Source organism: Bison bison, unplaced genomic scaffold (genome assembly GCF_000754665.1).
Source record: "Bison bison bison isolate TAMUID 2011002044 unplaced genomic scaffold, Bison_UMD1.0 scf7180017864471, whole genome shotgun sequence".
Classification (NCBI taxonomy): Eukaryota; Metazoa; Chordata; class Mammalia; order Artiodactyla; family Bovidae; genus Bison; species Bison bison.
Window position 1 is genome coordinate 5,130,253 of NW_011495032.1, and position 17,614 is coordinate 5,147,866.

Genomic DNA, 17,614 nt, shown 5'->3' on the forward strand with positions numbered 1-17,614 from the left:
CTCCAGCCCCCCCGGCTGCAGGGTGCCAAGCTGGCCCCCCCGCCCCCACCCACATCCAGCCCCAAAGCAGTGCCTTCGTGGCTGCAGCCTGCTCCAGCCCCTGGGATCTGACGGGCGTGTGCCGCCCGTGTGGAAGGGACTGCAGCGCTGTCCATGCCCTGACTGCCCACCTCTGAAGGCCTGTCTGAGAGCAGACAGAAGCTGGCAGGCAGGCCTGTGGGCCAGGCCTGGCTCCCAGCCACAAACAACCCATGTTGTGGCCCTGCCAGGAAGGAGGAGTGGCAAGCAGGGCAGAGACCCAGAGGGGACTGGGAACTGAGGTTTGTGCCAGTTCCTGCACAACCAGGCCTGCATGTTGTTCCGTCCACAGTTTGAGAAGGGGAGGCGGGAAGGTGTGTATGTGCAGGCCGCAGGCCCCAGCTGCCCCAACCCAGCTGCAATTTGATCCCCTCCCTTCCACCTCCCCCAGATCTGTAAATAGAATAGCAGGGGAGCCAGGGCCCAGGCAGGGTTAGGCCCTCTCACCTTTGGGTCACATGGACAGGCAACAGGGGCTCCGCCAGACCTTTGGGGCCTCCAGGATCCTACCACATGCCCTGCTTTTGCCAGCATCATGCCAGCTGCAGGCCTCATGCTGGGCACTGGGAGGGCCGAAGAATTCTGAAAGGCCCGTGAAACTCTTCAGAGGAGAGTACACATAGATACACACACACACACACGTACATGTACACGTAGCACCAGTCAGAAAAGGTGGCTCTGAGCTCTTGTTAACTAATTTTATGCTCACAACAGTCCTTGGAGAAAGATGCAATTTGTGTCCCCATTTTAAAGGTGAGAGGACTGAAGTGCAGAAGCACCTGGGTGGTGAGCAATGGGCGTGGCTATGATCAGAACCTGGCACCTCTGCCCAGGTGGCTGGCCTTTTCCTGTCCCGAGGACCAGATTTTGGACGCAAGAAGCACTTTGGAGGTGTTTCATGTTTAGTTCCCATTTACCCTGAGGCTCAAAGCAGGGCCACTGAGGACGATAAGTCTGGATGTTTAATAGGTCCCTAGATGTTCCAATGTTTCCGGGTCAGTTCAGGGCAAAACTGGGACCAGCCCCAGGTCCCCCAGTCCGGGGCTGTGGCTTCCCTCAGCTTCAGCTGTGTCACCTCAGATCCCTGACGGGAAGCAAATACAAATGAGGTTCTGAGCAGTGAAGCCTGAGTGCCAGCCCTGAACACTTCCTCCCACCTCGTGATGCTAAGTCTGGGGATAAACACAGACAGGATTCCAAGTCCAGACCTCACTGACTTCTCTTTGGGCTGGTTCATGTTTACTGTGAGGCTGTCGATAACTCGGAGCTCTTCAAGGACCAGCAGAGGCTGTGTGTGCCATAATGTTGTCGTTGGCTGCCCCTTTGGAAGCCGTATCCCGTCTTTTCCTGCATCACCCAACACACACACAGACACATGCAATTATAAACCACTGGAGAGTGGGGAGTGTTTCTTATTCATCTTTATGCTCCCAAGAGTGTTTAGCACATGGTAATTGCTCAGGAGATGGGAAGGAGAAGGGGAGAGCAAAGCCAGAGGAAAGGCTTCTGTTCATGAGGGGACCTGCTTGGGATCCTCCAAATCATTAGCAAACATGAAGGTGACCTGGAGGCCTCAGTGTGGTGACTCTCCCTCCCATAGGAACAAAGCCTGCTCTGGCGCCGGTGTCTCCAGGTGGCTGGAGCAGGGACTGGGGAGACCCCAGGGAAAGCTGGGCCATAGGGAAAGCTGGAGTCCCTAGAGAGGGATGTACAGTTATCTTGGCCCAAATCCCTGATGCTAGCCTGGGAATCTAAGGTCGCCTGAAAAGCCCCTGTCACCACTCACCCCTCTTCCTCAGGTGCAGAGGCACTGGGAGGGTCACTGCATCCTTCCATCACCTCATCCCTGCCGCTGGGACAGTGCTGGCACCCAGGGTCTGCTTCATCACCAGAGCCGCCATCCACCCAGTGCTGGCTTAAGTGCTGAGAGAGCACTGTTCTGGATGCTTAACACATATTGGTTTCTTCAGGGCTACAACCCCCCCATAATGTGTGCTGTTATCAACTGTAGTCACCATGGTGTTCATTAGATCTCCCAAACATACTCATAACTGAAAGTTTCTACCCTTAGGCCAATATCTCCCCATTTCTCCTGGTCACCGGTCTACTCTCTACTTCTAAGTTGGGGTTTTTCAGAACCACATATAATTGGGGTCATGCAGTATTTGTCTTCTGTATTTGGTTTATTCCACTTAGCATAATGTCCTCCGGGTTCATTATATTGATGCAAATATCAAGATTTCCTTCTTTTTTTAAGGTTGAATAATATTCCATTGTACTCATACACCATATTTTCATTATCCTTCATCCACGGACAGACACTGAGGTTGTTTCCATATCTTGTCTACTACGAATTATGCTGCAATAAACATGGGGTACAGATCTCTCCAAGAGAGTGATTTTCTTTCCTTTGGTAAATATCCAGTAGTAGTGTGCTGGAGCATCTGGTAGTTCTATTTTTAATATTTTGAGGAGTCACTGTGCTGTTTTCCACAATGGCTGTATGAATTTACATTCCTACTAGCAATGCATCAGTTCAGTTTAGTTGCTCAGTTGTGTCTGACTCTTTGCGACCCCATGAATTGCAGCACGCCAGGCCTCCCTGTCCATCACCAACCCCCAGAAGGGTTCTCTTTTCTCTACATGTGTGCCAACACTTACTATCTTTTGACTTTTTGACACTAGTCATCCTAACAGGTATGAGGTTTTGATTTACATTTTCCTGATTAGTGATGTTAAGTATTTGTTGACCATTTGTATGTCTTCCTTAGCAAAATGTCTGTTAATTCCTTTGCATTTTTAATTGGATTACTTGGGTTTTTACTATTGAGTTGTATGATTTCCTTAAATATTTTAGAAATTAACCCCTTAATGGATATGATTTACAAATGTTTTCTTCCATTCCATAGATTACCTTTTCATGTTGTTGACTGTTGATTCTTCCTTTGCTGTGCAAAAACTTTTTAGTTTGATATAGTCAAACTCAATTTGTTTGTTTTTACTTCTGATCTTTGTACTTTTGGTGTCAAATCTAAATGAAGTCATTGACAAGACCAATGTCAAGGAGCTTTTTCCCAAGTTTTTTTCTAGGACAGTAATACAGTTTCAGGTCTTGTTTTTTTTTTTTTTTTTTTTTGAGTGTGAGTCTTTAATCCATTTTGAGTTGATTTTTCTGTATGATATGAGATATGGGTCCACTTTCATTCTTTTCCATAAGGATGTCCAGTTTTTCCAAAGCCATTTATTGAAGAGATTGTCCTTTCCCTATTGCATATTCTTGACCATATATGCATGGGTTTATTTCTGGGTTGGCTATTCTGTTTTGGTTTATGTCTGTTTTATGTCAGTAATATATTGTTTTAATTACTAAAGTTTTGTAATATAATTTGAAATCAGGAAGTACGATGCTTCCAGCTTTGTTCTTCTTGCTCAAGATTGCTCTGGTTATTTCAGATCTTTTATGGTTCTGTATGAATCTTAGTATTTTTTTTTTCTATATCTGAAAAATGTCATTGGAATTTTTGTATAGATTGCTATGAATCTGAAAGTCTTTTAATTTATTAGCATCTTCTTCAATTTCTTTCATCAGTGTTCCATAGTTTTAAGTGTACAGATCTTTCCCCTCCTTGGTTAAATTTATTCCAAAGTATTTTATTCTTTAAAAAATATTTATTTATTTGTTTTATTTGGCTGCATTGGGTCTTAGTTGCAGTACACATGGGATCTTTTGTTGTGGCAAATGGGCTTAGTTGCCCCAAGGCATGTGGGATCTTAGTTCTCTGACCAGGGATCAAACCAGCACTCCCTGCATTGGGAGGCAGATTCTTAACCACTGGACCACCAGGGAAGTCCTTGTTAATGGTGCTGTATGGGACTGTGAAGAAAGCTGAGCACCGAAGAATTGATGCTTTTGAACTGTGGTGTTGGAGAAGACTCTTGAGAGTCCCTTGGACTGCAAGGAGATCCAACCAGTCCCACCTAAAGAAGATCAGTCCTGGGTGTTCATTGGAAGGACTGATGCTAAAGCTGAAACTCCAATACTTTGGCCACCTCATGCGAAGAGTTTGACTCATTGGAAAAGACCCTGATGCTGGGAGGGATTGGGGGCAGGAGGAGAAGGGACAATAGAGGATGAAATGGCTGGATGACATCACCAACTCGATGGACATGAGTTTGAGTGAACTCCGGGAGTTGGTGATGGACAGGGCGGCCTGGCGTGCTGCCATTCATGGGGTCACAAAGAGCTGGACACGACTGAGCGACTGAACCGAACTGAACTGATGGGACTGTTTAGTGCATTCCTTTTTCAGATAGTTCATTGTTGGTATATATACAGCTTATTTTTGCATGTTGATTTTCTATCCTGCAGCTTCACTGGATTAATTTCTTAATTTTAATAGTTTTTTGGTGGTGTCTTTAGAGTTTTCTATGTATAAGATCATGTCAACTGTAAAGAAAGACAATTTTATTTCTTCCTTACCAATCTGGATGTCTTTTGTTCTTTTTCTTGTCTGATTGCTCTAACTAGGACTTCCACTACTATGTTGAGTAGAAGTGGCCAGGAGTGGGCATCCTTGTATTGTCTCTGATGACTTAGAGGAAAAGCTTTCAGCTTCTCATGATTGAGTATAATGTACGTGTGAGCTTGTCATGTATGGCCTTTATTATACTGAAGTACATTCCTAATTCTGTATCTAACTTGTTGAGAGTTTTTATCATGAAAGAATGTTCACTTTTGTTAAATGTTTTTTCTGCATCTATTGAGATGATCGGATTAATTTCATCCCTCATTCTTTCATTATGGTACATCACATTTAAAGGTTTGCCTATGTTGAACCATCCTGGCATCCCAGGGATAAATCCCACTTTGATCGTGGTGTAGGATCCTTTTAATGTGCTGCTGAATTCAATTTCTTAGTGTTTCATTGAGGATTTTTGCATCTATGTTCATCAGGGATATTGGCCTGTAATTTCCTTTTCTTGTACTGTCCTTATCTGGCTTTAGTATTAGAGTAATGATAGCATCATAAAGTGAGCTTGGAAGTGTTCCTTTCTCTTCAGTTTTTTTGAAGAGTGAGGAAAGGATTAGCATTAACTTGTCAGGAAATCTCTGGAAGAATTCACCAGTGAAGCCATCCAGTCCTAGGCCTTTCTTTGTTGGGAGAGGCTTTGGGGTCTTTTTGTTTGTTTGTTTTTTTGCTTATTATTTTAAAATAGTCACAATAAATCCATTTTATTTTAAAATAGTGAGATATTTTCAGGAAAATGATATTTTCCAAAACAAAAAGTAATGCGAACAGAGGCATTGTTTTATATTTTTTAATATCTCCTTCAGGGCTGGCTTAATATGAAACAGCTGGATTCTCATGTTTCTGCATTCACTGTGGGGCAATATTTGATTAAAATATATGAAGAAAATCCAGCCTCACAGAGACATGTAGTTAGGAAAGGGAAGAGTGTCTTAGTAACTTCTTTATCATTATAGATATTCTTCTTTGATTCAGCATCTATCTAGTCAGCTAAGTCAGAGAGTTTTTTAAATCACTGATTCAATCTCCTTACTCATTACTGGCCTATTTAGATTTTTTATTTCATCATGAGTCAGTCTTGGTAGATAGTATGTTTTTAGGAATTTATCCATTTTTTTGGTGTTGTCCAATTTGTTGTCATATAATTGTCCATAATAGTCTCTTATAATCTTTTGTATTTCTGTGATGTCTGTTATAATGTCTCTTTCTTTTTTATTTTATTTGAATCTTTTTTTTTTTTCCTTAGTTTATTAGCTAAAGGTTTGTCAATTTTATCTTTTCAGAATACCAGGTCTTCATTGATTTTTTTCTATTGTTTTTCTAGCTTTTGTTTCAATTATTCCCACTCTGATCTTTATTATTTCCTTCCGTTAACTTGGACTTTGTTGTTCTTTTTCTAGTTCCTTGAGATGTAAACTAAGTTGTTTTGAGATCTTTCTTTTTTCTTCATTTTGGCATTAAGCTATACTTTCCTCTTAGAGCTGCTTTTGCTTCACTTCATACTTTTTGGTATGTTATACTTCCATTTTTGCTTGCTTCAGATATTTTCTTTTTTAATTTCTCTTTTGATTCTTCCTCAGCTTGTTGGTCATTCAGGAGTATGTTAATTTCCACATATTTGTGAATTTTCTAATTTTTCTCCTGTTACTGATTTCTAGTTTCATACCATTGTGGTCGGAAAAATACTTGATGTGATTTCAGCTTTTTTAAATCGTTAAGATGTGTCTTATGACCTAACACATGCTCTATTCTGTGACGTGTGAGGAGAATGTCTATCGTGCTGCTGTTGGATAGAATGTTCTCTATATATTTGTTGGGTTCATTGGGTCTAAGGTATAGTTCAAGTTCAATGTTTCCATGCTGACTTTTCTTATTTGTCTGATCCATCCATTATTGAAAGTGGGATAGTGAAGTCCCCTACTGTTATTGTTGCTATTTTCCCTTGGGGTATGTTAATATTTGCTTTATGTATTTAGGTGTTCTATCTACCATAATTTTAAATTAATGATGAGTTTAAATCATATTTGGAGAGCCCTTTCACAATTAAACTTGTGATGTGACATTGGTCATTATTGGTGACAAAGCTGCAGATAGGCCAATACTACTGTGCTGCTGCTTACATTCATACTGAAGAAAATAGCAACTGACAGCTAGAAGTCGGTGACAATTAAAACAAATAACTTTCCCACCCAAGTGTACTGTAAATTTGTAGCCCAAATTCAGGGGCCCAGTCTTAGGTCCCATTCACTGTCAAGTCCCACTCCAGTCCTATCCTCAGAGAGTAGAATTGTGGTGTTCGTTCGTTCATTCATTCAGTAAGCACTGAACACCAGCTCTGTGCCAGGCCTTGTGATAAATGGTAAGATCCACAGTCAAATAAGATGAAGTTGCTGTCTTTAAGCTGCTCACTGTCTACTTAAGGAAGAGCATCAGAGATACCATTCCAAAATGCAGAGTGTAAACAAGCACAGGAACGCATAGTCTACCCTTCCTAGTAATCCGATAAACCCAATGATGCTGAGGTTGGGGTCACTCCCGGATACTAACACTGGCTATTACATAATGCTTTTGAAAAGACATGCATAGCATTGATCATAGAAATTCCATACCCTTCTTTCCCAGCACACTCACTCTCACAAATTTGTACCAAACAAATAATTCAGGACAAAGGACAGAGTAGAATGCAGAGGTCCTTCCCTCTCCTCTTCTGGAATCTGTGAGCTCCTGAAGAAGGGGCTGGGACTTATTCAGCTTGTGCCCCCATGCTGGCACATATTAACACTGAAAGGTCTGCTGGGTGAATGTTGGACCATCATGCAGTTCTGATGGACAGAGAGGGAGCTGGTAGGAGGGGCAGTCCACAAGCTGACCAACTTCCTGTTTTCTCTTCTAGCCACCAGAACATCAGGAAAGATGGACAAGCCGCTCATCAGCCACCACCTGGTGGACAGTGATGGCAGCCTTGCTGAGGCCCCCAGTGAGGTTCCCAAAGTGGGCATCCTGGGCAGCGGGGACTTTGCTCGCTCCCTGGCCACCCGCCTGGTGGGCTCCGGCTTCAGTGTGGTGGTGGGGAGCCGCAACCCCAAACGCATGGCTGGGCTGTTCCCCTCAGCAGCGCGAGTGACTCTCCAGGAGGAGGCGGTGGGCTCCCCGGAGGTCATCTTCGTGGCTATGTTCCGGGAACACTACTCCACATTGTGTGGCCTCAGTGACCAGCTGGCTGGCAAGATCCTGGTGGACGTGAGCAATCCCACAGAGCGGGAGCACCTGCAGCACCATCAGTCCAACGCTGAGTACCTGGCCTCCCTTTTCCCCACCTGTGCAGTGGTCAAGGCCTTCAATGTCATCTCTGCCTGGACCCTGCAGTCTGGTCCAAGGGATGGAAATAGGCAGGTAAGTGCTGGAGGAATGCCAGTCACCATAATAAATGTAAAAGGCTAAGTTTCATTGAAGGCCCTTGATGAACCAGGCTCTTCATGTACGTTATCTCAGCTCATCTCACATGACTGCAAAGTTCCATTTCGCAGAGTAGGGCAGTGTGGTGCAGAGTTGTTAATGAGCTTACTTACACCAGGTCCCATAACTTAGTGAGCTGGGGTTTGAACTGGAAATCCATGTTCTTCTATTGTAATTTGATTTCCAAGAAAATAAGGAGGAAACGGTTGATGGCTTTCTTTTTACTATCTGGAGTCTAGAACAAGAGAGATTTTGCTTTTAGGATTGGACTTAGAAAGAAGAACCTGCGCCAGGTCCTGAGGAAGCAGGCAAGTCCCAAACTTTATCTCATCTATTCCAAGGGCTTCCAAGAACTGAGCAGATTTCTCAGAATAGTTAATAGCAGGTTTTTCTGGAAGTGGAAAAAGGCTCCAGAAACAGCCATTGCTGCATACAGTTGTTGGCAAGAGGGGCTCTAACCAAGACAAGATGGTTTTTAATGTCAAGAGGCCACCTGCACTTTCCTGAAGGAAGGATGCCAGGCTCCACGTGTGTATGAGACCCTCTTCCAATGAGTCCAGCTCAGATGGCTCCTCTGCCAACTCCATGCCAGGCTGTGGGAGAGCCCAAGGTACCCAGCCCCTCTAACTGGAGGGTCCTCTTTACAGCCTGCATCTTGGGACTCTCATATATGGACAGGCAATGGACAGTGGCTGAATGTAGAATAGCAGAGCCTGGAGGGAGCAGAACCAGCAGCTGGCTGGGGAAGCCTTTGAGGTCAGCTTTGGCCTCGGCCCTACCTCATGTCATCAGGCACAGAAAGGGCATTCCTTCTGAGACACAGAGGTGAGAACTGATGCTCCCAAACTTCAGTTTCCTCACCTGAAAAATGTGGACAGTAGTACCTACTTTCAGGCTTGTGGCAATGCTGAGGGATCACATGTGTTAAGCCTGGTACATAGTAGGTCCTGAGTCAGTGTTGGTAGAGCAGCTGACCACAGCAGTGTCAGCAAGACACATGGAGTGTTTGGGACCAGAGGACACCAGTGGACCTGCCTGGGGGCTCACAGAGGGGAGCAGTGGGCTACAAGGCAGGGGCTGACTTGTGGATTGCCTTGTGTGTTGGCTGAGAGCTGTAAGGGGCAAGAGGACATGGTCACAGAGGACACTTGTGGACTGAGGGATGGAGCTGCAGCCACAGCAGCACGTTCTTGGCCATATGCAAAGCCCAATAGCTGAGCAACCCTCAGGGCAGGCCAGAGTCCTCAAGGCACCTATTCCAAGGGCTCCTGGGGGCTGCCTAGATGGGTGTTCTGTGTGTGGATGCTGATGGCTATGAGCTGGGTGAGATGCTCACTGTTGAATGAGTGTTGGCCATTATCCTTGAGTAGTGGGCACTGCTGGGTCAGAGACTGGGAGACCACAGGGAAGAAAGGCCTCTGGCCTGGGAGTCAGGGCCACCTTCTGCTCCAGCTGTACCTTACCTGGCAGTTTCCTCGGCTATTCAGTGAGGAGTTTGGCCAGGAGGCTCTCTGAGGCCCCACCCAGGGACCCCATCTGATGCCTCCCACCTCCCTCCCCACAGGTGCCCATCTGCAGTGACCAGCCGGAAGCCAAGCGCACTGTCTTGGAGATGGTGAGGGCCATGGGCTTCACCCCTGTGGACATGGGGTCCCTGGCCTCAGCCCAGGAGGTGGAAGCCATGCCCCTGCGCCTCTTCCCAGGCTGGAAGGTGCCCGCCCTCCTGGCCCTGGGGCTCTTCATCTTCTTCTACGCCTACAACTTTGTCCGAGATGTGCTGGAGCCCTACGTGCAGGAGGGCAAGAACAAGTTCTACAAGCTCCCTGTGTTCGTGGTCAACACAACGCTGCCCTGCGTGGCCTACGTGCTGCTGTCGCTGGTGTACCTGCCCGGCGTGCTGGCAGCTGCCCTGCAGTTGCGCCGCGGCACCAAGTACCAACGCTTCCCCGACTGGCTGGACCACTGGCTGCAGCACCGCAAGCAGATCGGCCTGCTCAGTTTCTTCTGCGCTCCCCTGCACGCCCTCTACAGTCTCTGCTTGCCGCTGCGCCGCTCCCACCGCTACGACTTGGTCAACCTGGCCGTCAAGCAGGTACGGCCCTCGTGAGTCGTCTCCTGCCAGTCATGGTACTGGGTGTCCCGTAGGTACAGTGCTCCACTTGTCATCTGCCAATTCTTCCCCATGGGACAGCTGTAAAGAATCTGCCTGCTGATGCAGGAGAAGGAGATGTGGAAATGTGGGTTGATCCCTGGTTGGAAAGATCCCCTGGAGTGGGGAATGGCACCCCACTCCAGTATTCTTGCCTGGAGAATCCCATGGACAGAGGAGCGTGGCGGGCTACGTACATGGGGTCACAAAAAGTCAGATATAACTGAGCACACATGCCTATGGCTAAGGAGGAAAAGAAAACTGTGGAGAAGGGTGGGGTGTGATTTTAAAGGGTGGTGTAGGAGACCTTGCTAAGTAGGTGATATGTGAGCACAGGTTGGAAGGAGAGGAGCTGCCTGGCACCTTTGAGGAACAGCAAGGAGGACCTCTTGGTGGAGCCCAGGGAGGCAGTGGTGGCTGAGGCCTGGGAGACTGAAGCCACACCAGAGAGGCCTTGAAGGCCAAGAAAGGGCTTTGGCCTTAGACTCTAAGCCAATGGAAGGTTTTGAGTAGAGGATTGATGATCCATCTGGGGTTTTAATTGGCTCACTCTGCTACCAGGTGGAGAAGCTAGAAGATCTTCTAACTTGATCAGATGAAGATGCTGGGAGACCAGTTAGGAGGCTGTGCAGAAACCCTGATGAGAGGCGATGGAGGCTTGGAATGGGGTGGGGGCAGCAGAGGGGCAAGAAGGTACTGAAGGCATGTTTTGAAGCCTGAGTACACAGGATTGCTGTAATAGACTTGGGATAGATGAGGTGCTCAGGTTCTCAGCCTGAGTACCAAGGGGGATGGAGTTACCATCATCTGAGATGGGGAAGGCTGCAGAAATATGTTTTTTGCGGGGGGCACAGTAATTATGCATTTAGGAAAGCCAGATGGTGCTCTTTTGCCATCAGGATTCCTGGGAATGCAGGGCCTTCAGCCCAAACCAAATAGCACCACAGGCAGCCTCCCCTGGCACCTATACCTACAGAAATAGGCCCCCTAGATGCTTCCTCCTGGTTTACAAACTCACAGGGCCTGATTCTGACTCCAAGGCTCAGGTCTGCAAGCAACACTGCTGTTCTTTATTTTCCTGAACCTGCTTGATTCTCCCTCTAGCCCTCAGCCTCTGGCCTGGTGTGTGGGTCCTACACACTCCAGGACACTTAAGTCACCCATTGAGACCCTTCTCATCTACCCCTGGTTCCAGCTGCAGTTTTGTTCTTGCTTGGGAAGCAGGGATCCTACTGAGGCTGTGCCCTCCCCAGGCACATCTGCCATGCAGCCATCCCCTCAGAGGCCTGGCCACTTCGCAGAGCAGGACTGTGGGGGCAAGGTGGGGCCGCTTCCTGGGAACCACAGACCTCAGCCCCTACTCACTTGGGTTCCTGCCTCCCTGCTCTCAGTTTCTCAAATGCCTTTGTCCTTCCCCACCCATGGACACCTGGCATCATTGCATCTGTAGGCTTGGGCTTTCATAAGAGAAAGTTGGAACCCAGACTTCAGGTGAAAAAGCAAGACACCTGCTGGCAACGAGAGAGAAAGAGAAAAATAATGGTCACACACTCTTTAAAAATAGCTTACTGTGTTCTAAGTAGCATTCTAAGAGCTTTACATACCCAGCATGAATTCATTTAGCTCTTATCTCTATAAAGTAGATGCTGTACTACCCTTATTTTACAGGTGATAAAACTGAGGCACAGAGAGTTTAAGTTACTTGGCCAAAGTCACACGGCCAGTGAGGGGCTGAGGTGGGATGCAGATCCAGCCATTCTCTTCCAGATCCATGTTCACGCCCATGTAATTTCTACAGGGAAAACAAGTCCAAATTACCAGTTGAGTAAGTGATCCCAGAGCTCATTCATTCACTGAGTTCTACTCTACCAGGCCCTAAGGCCACAGGAAGAAATAGGACAGTCTCATCCTCCCCTTAGCTGGCATGGGGTGGCGTGCAGGCCTGCAGGCCAGAACTCTGGACTCTTGTCCTCTAGCATCACTGATGAGAACAAAGAGCTTGACCTTGAGCAAGTCATGGCCCCTCCTTGGTTCTCAGCACCCTGATGTAGATGGAGGTCTTACCCAGTGCTAGTGGTTTTGATGCTCTCTGATATTCTCCCACTGGGCAGGAGGCCCTGCATAGCCTCTCGGGGTATGCTGCCCAGGAGGTGGCAGATCTGGGTGGCAGGCATTTCAGGCAGCGGGGAGGGAAGAAGGTGATGCCCTCTTCTCACCAGAGCATGAGGCAAACCCTTGGCTGCCCCTTCCCCTGCTCACCCTCTGACTGCCACTCTCCAGATTCTCCACCCTGCAAAGGCTCTTTCTGTTTTTAATTCAATCATTTATTTATTTTTGGCTATGCTGGGTCTTTGTTGTTGCATGGGCTTTCTCTAGGTGAGGCAAGCAGGGGCTACTCTGTTGCCGTGTCCAGACTTCTCATTGCAGTGGCTTCTCTGGTTGCTGAGCACATGCTCTAGGCACACAGGCTCAGCAGCTGCGATGTGCGGGCTCTAGGGTACTCCGTTTTCAGTAGTTGTCACTCATGGGCCCTAGAGCTCATGGGCTTCAGTAGTGGCTTGCAGGCTCTAGAGTGTGGGCTCAGTAGCTATGGCACATGTGCTTCTTTGCTCTGCAGCATGTGGATCTACCGGACCAGGGATCAAACCCATGTCTCCTGTCTCATAGGCGGATTCTTATCCACTATGCCACCAGGGAAGTCCCCAAGGCTCTTCTTGATATTATGTTAATATAGTTTTGCCATGATGCAAATACCAAGGCACAGAGGGGCAAGTGCAAGGTCATTTTCCCTGGGTTTCAAAGCCCTGTAAGGCTGCAGGCCCCAGTGGAGGTTGCCAAGCAACCATCACTCCCACAGGATGGGATCAGAGACAGATAGCAAAGTCAAGCGAAGGGGCCAAACCTTGTTCTGCAGTGTTCTGTAGTGCAGAGCCAGGGCTGCTGTGGGTATGTCGGGGGCAGGGAGGCCGGTTAACAGCAGAGTAGCCCAGAAGTAGGATGCACACCCAGGAAGTGATGAGTTGCCTGAACCTGGAGGTTTAGATACTGGATAGTCTGCAGGTCAACCATGCCCTCAGGCTCCAAGACTGGGCATCTGAGGTTGTCCTGCATTCAGCCCCTAACAGCAGGGCTCTGGGGGCAGTTTGTGACCTGTGACTTTTCCAGTCTGCCCTCAGGCTGCCCTCTCAGGGCCCACCTTGGCTGCCCAACTGGAGGGAAGAGAGCACGCTAGCCTGGGCACAGGAAACACAGGTTTCCTTTAACCCCAAGTCCACAGAATTGGAGACGCAGCTGTACACCAGCTGCAGAGAAGACCTCTAAGACTATGTTTATTGATATTATTAATAGTATTACCAATGGTAACTACTACTTTCTGATTTACATCTATGGTAAATCATATTTTATTTACTAGTGCTTTCTGATTTACTTCAATGGTGCCTTAGAAATACATTTTAAGATCAAAATTAATATCAAAGACAATGTTTTATGCACACACTCTCTTCTCCTTCCTCTCACCCCAAATCTAGTCTAAGCTGTCAGAGAGAACCATCTAGATCTCACGTCTGACCATGTCACTACTGAAAAGCATTTGGTGACTCAGGATAAGGACAGACCCTTCACAATGCATCTGGGCTCTATCCCCAGCCTCATCTCCCCAATGCTTCTTTGACACATCACACTCAGGTCCCATACTGTCTTCAGAATGGGCAGAGCTCATTCCTCTAGCTTGGACACCCCAACCTGGGACAGCTTGGCAGTCTGACAAACTCCTATTCCTCCTTCAAAACCCAACCTCTATTAAGCCTCTCCAGCCACTCTCCCGTTCCCCATTCCTACCTCTGTTTTCTGTTGTGTTTGGTCCATATTTCTATGATATTTCTTTTGCATCACTGTATAATCACTCATCTACATGTCTGCCCAGCCTAGATTTCCATGACTGGATGGGTCTTCCACCCCTTGAGGTCCATGGTTCCTAACACAGAGTCCCAGTGCATATTCACTGAGTGACTGTTAACTTGGCCACCATGAAGCTAACACCAGGCATCTCTTACGAGAAGCCTGGGTAAAGCTTGGGGAAAGACTAGTCTAACTTTCCAGCTGCCATTAAGACCAACAGCACCAGCCATTTATTATATTAATCATCTACTATGTGCCAGTCACTTCTCACTTCACAAACATCATCCATTTAGTCTTTGCAATAACAGAGAGAGGTGCTGGTACTCTGGAAATCGACTGCCTGGATCTCATGACTGACCCCCAGCAGCAGACCCAGCATTGGAACCCAGGCCTTGGGACAGCGAAGCCATTCTCACCAACACCCTAGACTGACCCTTCTCCTGCTTTAGCATAGTCTCCGGGTTTGGCTGGAGGTCAGCATCACCCTCTTGCCAACCACCACCCACTCTTGGGACATGGTGAGCCTTCTGGGTCTCCTGTCCCTGAACCCTTCTGCCTCTAAGCTGAAACCTACAGGGAAAGGAAACGTCATGCGTGGATGCCAGCATTCCATCTCTTGTTGAAGAGCACTGTCCTCATCGTGTCAAGGTGGACAGCTTAATTAGCTCTGAACACGGGAGAATCCCTAAGGGAGTAGAGAGCTATTGAATCTATGTCCCGGTTAGCCGTGTGTGACCCTGGTCACTGGGAGCCCTGAGAACAGCACTATGGTTGGATGAGACCCCCACGGCCTAATATCCAGATGCTCACACAGGTTCCTCAACACCCATTACTCCCTTGCCCACCTCACCCAACCCCTTCCCAGCATCACTGCTGAGTGGAAATATTAGGGAAAAAACAAGACATTTTGCAAGCAAATGTGGTGTGTGTCATCATCCAGACTCTTGACTTGTGACATTAACTGCCTAATCTTACCAAAAGGCAGAAGGGAGTGACTAATGAAGTATATCTGAAGAACAAACAACTCAGAACATGGGGATGACTTACAAGCGGCAGTTGTTAGCCATGGGAAGGTGTGAGTAAGCCTCCACCAGGCTCAGGTAGGAGGGAGACCTCCCAGCCCCCTTCAGGGTAATATCCGGCCCCGCCTTCCCTAGCTGGTGATGACATTTGTTTGGTAAGGGAGCAAAATTCTAGGATTTTAGACACGAGCTCTTCCTGCTCTGTGGAGAAACAGGCCCAGAGCTGGAGTTGCCCAGAGTCTCACAGGACTTGTGGTCAGGGTGAGAACCTGGGTCTCCAGACTCCTGGTCCTTTTGTGGCTTAATGACACCAGCGAGAGCCAGCCTGCCCTGAAATAGAACAGAGTCCATCATTTTTCACAAACTACAGGAAAAGTATTCAATGGATGGCATTTGCTCAGTTTCTTTCAACTTTTTCTCATAAACTTTTCAACCATTTTTGCTCAGCCCACTAGATTCATTTTTATTATTACATCTTCTAGTTGCACTTGGGTTATTTTTTTTTTTCCCTCTCCTGAAATAGTTTCTCAAAAACCTGACTGACTCTGTTTCGCAAAGCGGAGATGTGCCTGCTAAAGCCTGGTCATATTTCCTAAGGGAAATGCTGTTCCTTGTCCTGTGGGTAGAATTGAAGCACCAGCATTTCCCAGTGTTCTGAGAGAACACCTTGACTTCCGGGAACTCTGCTACCTGGTCTAGTTGGGAAATGATAGTTTTATAGAAGGATCTGTCAGCCCTGCTTGGAGGGGGCTCAGGTGCAAGAGCACTCCCCGTGGGGAGGGAGGAAGTAGACACCCTCTGGGCCTGCACTGGCTCATCAATGGGTGTATCCCTGGAGCTCAGTGGGGCATCCGGAACTCTGTGAGGGCAGATGTCTTTGTTCTCTGTGGCCCAGGGCCTAGCACACAGTTCAGTTCAGTTCATTCGCTCACTCATATCTGACTCTTTGTGACCCCATGGACTGCAGCACACCAGGCTTCCCTGTCCATCACCAACTCCCGGAGCTTACTCAAACTCATGTCCATCGAGTCAGTGATGCCATCCAATCATCTCATCCTCTGTTGTCCCCTTCTCCTTCTGACTTCAATCTTTCCCAGCATAAGGGTCTTTTCAAATGAGTCAGTTCTTCACATCAAGTGGCCAAAGTATTGGAGTTTCAGCTTCAGCATCAGTCCTTCCAATGAATATTTAGGACTAATTTCCTTTAAAACTGACTGGTTGGATCTCCTTGCTGTCCAAGGGACTCTCAAGAGTCTTCTCCAACACCACAGTTCAAAAGCATCAGTTCTTCGGCACTCAGCTTTCTTCACAGTTCAACTCTCACATCCATATGTGACCACTGGAAAAACCATAGCTTTGACTAGATGGATATTTGTTGGCAATGTAATGTCTCCACTTTTTAATATGCTGTCTAGGTTGGCCATAGCCTTTCTTCCAAGGAGCAAGCACTTTTGATTTCATGGCTGCAATCACCATCTGCAGTGATTTTGGAGCAGTCGGACACTGTTTCCACTGTTTCCCCATCTATTTGCCATGAAGTCATGTGACCAGATGCCATGATCTTAGTTTTCTGAATATTGAGCTTTAAGCCAGCTTTTTCACTCTCCTCTTTCACTTTCATCAAGAGGCTCTTTACTTCTTCTGCCATAAGGATGGTGCCATCTGCATATCTGAGGTTATTGATATTTCTCTGGGCAATCTTGATTCCAGCTTGTGCTTCATCCAGCCTGGCATTTCTCATAATGTACTCTGCATATAAGTTAAATAAGCAGGGTGACAATATACAGCCTTGACGTCCTCCTTTCCTGATTTGGACCCAGTCTGTTGTTCCATGTACCGTTCTAACTCTTGCTGCTTGACATGCATACAGATTTCTCAGGAGGCAGGTCAGGTGGTCTGGTATTCCCATCTCTTGAAGAATTTTCCAGTTTGTTGTGATCCACACAGTCAAAGGCTTTGGCTTTGTTTTTCTCGGACTCTCTTGCTTTTTTGATGATCCAACAGATGTTGGCAAAGTAGGTGCTTCTTAAGTGCTCATGGGTCTGCTTGGTGAGTGGATATTGGCCCCTGCTGTGTAGCAGTGGTTGATGTCATGGCATTCCAAGCGCAGGTTGGAAAAGAACTTCCAGACACAGAGCATTTCAGATGGGAGTGAGTTTATTAAGAACAAAGAGTTGAGGTAATGTGGGGGCTGTGAGCACCATGGGCCAATCTCCTGACAAACCAGGGAGAGCCAACGGGATGCTGTTAGAACAGCTGATCGGCTCAAGGGACAGCTGATGCTTTACATGGGTTGGTAGCCAATTTTTATGGCCTCAAGACAAAGAAAATTCCTGCTTGAAGGGTGGCATTAGGTGATTGGTTTGAGTGCAATAGGGTGAGTACCAGGGTGGAGGGTTTGGGAGGAGGGGCATTTTTGCCTAATTTGGAGTCAGGAATCTGGCCCGTAAGGATCAGGGCGGGTTTTTGGCAATGGTTACAAT

The 17,614-nt window shown here is 47.2% G+C and overlaps 1 protein-coding gene across 4 annotated transcripts in view; it reads left to right on the plus strand.

Moving 5' to 3' along the window:
* The window catches only part of STEAP3 (STEAP family member 3, metalloreductase), a 51,986-nt gene that overhangs the window by 22,676 nt on the left and 11,696 nt on the right, over window positions 1–17,614 (plus strand). For all 4 annotated transcript variants that reach the window (XM_010860782.1, XM_010860783.1, XM_010860784.1 and 1 more), the window contains exons 2-3: window positions 7,501–8,000; window positions 9,628–10,155. In XM_010860782.1, coding sequence (XP_010859084.1) covers window positions 7,501–8,000; window positions 9,628–10,155 — 1,028 coding nt within the window. The remainder of the gene's footprint in view (window positions 1–7,500; window positions 8,001–9,627; window positions 10,156–17,614) is intronic.